The sequence below is a fragment of the Belonocnema kinseyi genome, chromosome 3 (genome assembly GCF_010883055.1).
Source record: "Belonocnema kinseyi isolate 2016_QV_RU_SX_M_011 chromosome 3, B_treatae_v1, whole genome shotgun sequence".
NCBI lineage: Eukaryota > Metazoa > Arthropoda > Insecta > Hymenoptera > Cynipidae > Belonocnema > Belonocnema kinseyi.
The window spans coordinates 83,221,834-83,226,972 of NC_046659.1; the positions used below are offsets into that span (position 1 = coordinate 83,221,834).

Consider the following 5,139-nt stretch of genomic DNA (forward strand, 5'->3'; position numbering starts at 1 on the left):
ATCGATTAATAATCTGTTATTCTGCCAGATTATTTATTAAGTAATCAATTTTTACATTCTCATTCATAAGAGTGTAATGTAATCGTCCAAATTTTCGATCTCTGGTTTTTAAGGAATATTTACGTCATAATATTTTGTCGGTGTCTGTCTGTATGTCTGTATGGTTGCCTGAATATTGTAGCCACTCTAACTTTTAAAGGATTCGTCCAATCAAGTCAATCTTTGATAAACTTATTAAGGTTTCAAAAATGAAGGTTAAGTTCGTTAAGCAAATATTTGCAACAGAAATAAAAAATTTAGAGTATTTTCAAATTTTAAAAATTTTTGTGTGTGCAAATTTTAGAATTTTTTCAACGTTTTTTATAGATAAGTAGAAGATAAGAAAATCATCCAAATAAAAATTTTAATTTCGATGAAAAATAGAAAAGCTAGACACTTTTGAAAATTTTGAAAATGTCCAGAAAAATAGGAAAAAAATTTATTTGGATAGATTCAGAAATTTAATTAAAAGGACCCCGCAGCAAATGTACATGAATTAGCTTTCGGTCAATTTTGATTAAACTTCGTAAAATGGTAGTGCTCAATGTCTCGATCAAAAGTGTTATGGGGCACAAAGTCCGGAAATGGACAGTTTTCGAGTTATAGAGGGTTAAACATCCAACCTCTTTAAGAAACATTACCAAATATCTCGAAAACTGCAGCTCTGCGAAAAAAATGTTCCCTATGAAAGTTATTGGGCTCTAACGGAGAAATGCGATGAAAGTCATAGCCTTAAGACGCGGGTCATTTTTCAAGGTCATTCAATGTGAACTTGTTATTTATTGCTAATATTCAGCCAATAAAGACAAGATATGAAGAGGAAATTAATATAGAACCCATAAAGGCAAGAAATGAGAATGACTTAGTCAATAGCCAGCCAATGCAGGCAAGAGATGAGTGCGATTTAGTCATTATCTAGTCAATGAAGGCAAGACATGAGCGAGATTTAGTCATTATCTAGCCAATGAAGGCAAGATTTTTCAAGGATGTTGTCAATATCTAGCTAATGAAGGCATGACATGAGCTTGATTTAGACAATATCTGGTCAATGAAGGCAAGTCATGAGTGCGATTTAGTCATTATCTCATGATTTTCCTTTCATTGGCTGGCTATTGTCTAAGTTATTCTCTTTTCTTGCCTTTATAGGTTCTATATTGATTTCTTCTTTATATCTTGTCTTTATTGGCTGAATATTAGCAATAAATAAGAAGTTCACATTGAATGACCTTGAAAAATTACCTGTGTCTTAAGGCCATGAGTTTCTTTGCATTTCCCCGTTAGAGCCCAATAACTTTCATAGGGAAAATTTTTTTCGCAGAGCTGCAGTTTTCGAGATATTTGGTAATGCTTTTCAAAAGAGTTGGATGTTTAACACTCGATAACTCGAAGACTGTAACTGACTAGTGTTGATGAATTTTCGAAAAAAAAATTGTCGAGGGTAGCGCTAGGTTCAGTAGTATAAATCTTACGCAACATTCCGTAACGGTAGGCAGTTCGCATAATGATAATAAACTGTGTATTTCAAGGTATGAATTACAAATTTCCGTACTAGCAAATTATGATTGTATTAATTCAAATTTGATTTGAACAAATCTTAAAAAAATTTTAAATTTGAAACTAATTATTATTAAAATAGTTTAATTTTCTGTATCGCAGTGCGGAATTAAACTCTTATTTATCTATTTACAATTTATATTAGAGCATCAGCAGACTCATATTTCATCGAATATCTCGACTTCTGAAAATTTATTGCTCTCTGCAAATATTGCATTAACTTATATTTCAAAATGTCTTACTATTGTTAAAACCCTGAGTTCGTCTCTACATTTAAAACTTAGTAAAGATATTTCCTCTAATGATGCAAATGTGAATATACCTTGATATTCACACATTTCTTAGGTCTAAATTACGTCAACTGACGTTTTATTCAAACTCCAAAAAGAACATTCTTAAAAAGATTGTGCACGCATAAAAGCTTACAACACTTTTGGGATTAGTTATGCTGAAATTAGACTCTGCCATACGTAAGAAATGTCGCTTTGTGAATGGAAACAATATATAAGCTGTCTATCGATACCAGCCACTTCACTTATTTGCAAAATATAAATAAAATAAAGAATTGTCTTTTTATTTGAGCCGGATTGACGTCTATATCATTATTATTCCGTTTTCGTTAATTTCTAAAAATTCGGTTGCTATACAATTAGCTGTCAATGTTGTTCCATTATGATCTATCTACAATTTACATTCGAGCATTCTATTCATCTCTGATCTAATACTTCGATCTCTAAAATTGATTTCAGGCTGTAAATTTTGCATTAAATAATGTTTCTAAATCTCTTAAAATTGGTAAAACCTTGAGTTTGCTTCTGCTTATAAAATTTATAAACTCATTTCCGTAAACCACGTTCTCAGGGTCCTTCCAAGCAAACATCTAGTCCCTCCCCGTTCTTGTGGTTTAATCATCTCGTAAAAAAACGTCTAATGATAATGTTATATAAATAAATCTTGATAATCAATTTATTTTTAGACCAAATTCACGTTAGCTGACGGCTTATTTAAACTTTGATAGGAAAATTCGATAATAGATTGTATAAAAGCGTGTAGCACTTATCGAATTGCTTAGTCTTAGATCAGACACAACTGATTATACTTTGCCGTACGTAAGAAATGGGGTCGTATCAACTGATATTCGCTTTCATATTTGCTATAAAATTTGCTATTAACGTAGTTCCGTCATCAGCTGCCAACAGGCCACCATCGCCACCTGACGACTACGATGATTACCCATCAGATGGCGACCGTACACCACTAGCACCTCACGTAGTTCCGCCATCAGCTCACGGCGTCCCAGCACGACCACCTTCAATACACAGCAATCAACCACTAGAACCTAACGAAAGCTTTCCTCCAACACCACAAGGCTCTCCACCTCATGGCAATATACCACGAGTACCTCATGGTCATGGACCACCATCACATCATGGATCTGTAGTACCATCACCTCGTAGATCTAGACCACCATCCCTGCATGGATCTGTACCACCATCACCTCGTGGATCTAGAACGCCATCATATCATGGATCTGGACCACCATCGCTTCAAGGATCTGTACCACCCTCGCCTGGTAGATCTGGACCACCCTATGGCCATGGACCACCAGTACCCTATGGGCATGGACCACCATCAGCTCACGGATCTGGACCACCATCGCCTTATGGCTCTGGAGCAATATCACCTTATGGCGAAAGAGGATTGTCACCTTATGGCCAAGGTGAATTAGCACCTGTGAGAGAACCATCACCACCACGTACAGACAAAGAACGGGGTGAATTTAGCTTTGGATTTTGGAATCCACACGAACGTCATATACGCCCAGATGGGCACGTGTTCTGCGAGACGCCCGAATGGAGATTTTGTGGTCCGACTGGTACTCATACTATCGATGTGATGCTTCCAAGCCCAACTGGCGAAAGAATTACTCGAATTGAATTCATAAGCAAGCAAGGCGTTTATTCTGAAGGAGAGGAGGTCCAAATAGTAGGTCATACTCGGAACGTTGATCTAGTCCAAGCAAGGATCTGGAGTAAACCTCACACTGAAATTAATTTTACCGTAAAGTTTTACACTCATGACTAATTTTTTTAGTTTAAATTGATCTAGATAAACTATCACATGAACTGTTATTGATTTGCAATTATATTTCTATAAATGAAAGTACGTAAGTGACAAACTAATTCTCAATTATATTCAAATGTAATCATCCAGGAGTGTAAATAAAACTAACGTTCTGAGAAATTTTACATGAAGCTGCATTCCTCTATTTCTTTTATTTTCTATTATTAAGCATACGTAAAACCTTCAACCTAGGTGGTTTTGTTAATTTGAAAATTAAAAGGATAGTTTTTGTGCGATTAAAAAAAAAAGTATTTTTGGTGAAATAAAAACTTTTTTTTTTTAAAACAGTTAAAATCTATATTAAAATATTAGAATAATATATATCAAAGTGATGAATTCAAAGGATACACTACAAAATACATGATCCTCGGTTCGAGGGTAGTTTTTGGCAGTTTGGAAGAGACCTAGATGTCAAAGTATGAATATGAAAAATTCGGGGAAAATATATTTTAAAGTAGAGAATCTAAGTTAATAATCGTTCCATACTGTGGGAAGTAACGACTGAATCTGTCACTCTGTTCAAGACCTGCCCGATTTTGCCAGCTTCTACCTATCGTTTTTGATTATGGAAAGTTCTACCAAGAATTTCGATCCCATAGGAAGACCTCCCCAAATTTTCCAGGCTGCTTGTAATCATTTTGCACTGTAGGGAGTGACAGAAGCAATAAAAAACAACATTTTTTATATGCAAGGCGCCTACTGTTACTAATTTTTGCTAACAACAAAGGTTATTTATATGAATCAGAAGAAATTTTTTTATTCAATCTTCAAGTCTATACTGTCGTGATTCCGAATAGCACCGTTAACTGCATTTCGGATAAGTCCCTTGAGGCACCTACCGTTAACTACTTTTAGGTGACTTATCCGATTTGCAGTTAACGGTGTACTTCCAAATCAACATTATCAAAAATGCAATAATCATTAGTGAAATTTTAGTATTTCAATTAGTGAAAAGTGAGCTGTAAAAATAGGACTTTTTAATAATAAAATACCGATACTGAAAGAACTATCGATTAAATTTTGTTCAGGTCATTTTCTTAGACACTCATTTTGAACATTAGTTATGTTCGCTCTTTTGATCAATGTAAAAACTGAAAAACCGTTTAATTGCTTTCAATATTCGTATTGCTCAATAATAGCCACTAATGGTTCATTTTTTCCAGTAAATTTTAATGCGGTTTTATTATTCAAAAGGAAACTTTTTTTGTGTACTCTTCTCAAGAAAATGTAATATACATACTTTAAATTGGAGAAAATTAAAATATAATTGAGTAAATGTTCTTTCTCATATTACTCCGTCACAGAGTGAGGTTTGGTGATTACATTAATTGTGGGTCCGGATGCAATAAGGGCACATAAAATTTTTTCGTGCGAAAACGAAGTCCCCTGGAGGCTTTAGAAAAAATTTTCGAATTTTAATTT

General features: G+C 34.3%; 1 protein-coding gene across 1 annotated transcript; it reads left to right on the forward strand.

Moving 5' to 3' along the window:
* The first annotated feature begins 2,709 nt into the window (after positions 1-2,709).
* On the forward strand, positions 2,710-3,678 carry LOC117169910 (pollen-specific leucine-rich repeat extensin-like protein 3). Its single transcript, XM_033356420.1, has one exon. It carries the CDS (start codon positions 2,710-2,712, stop codon positions 3,676-3,678), a length of 969 nt encoding a protein of 322 aa, XP_033212311.1.
* The last annotated feature ends 1,461 nt before the right edge of the window (positions 3,679-5,139 follow it).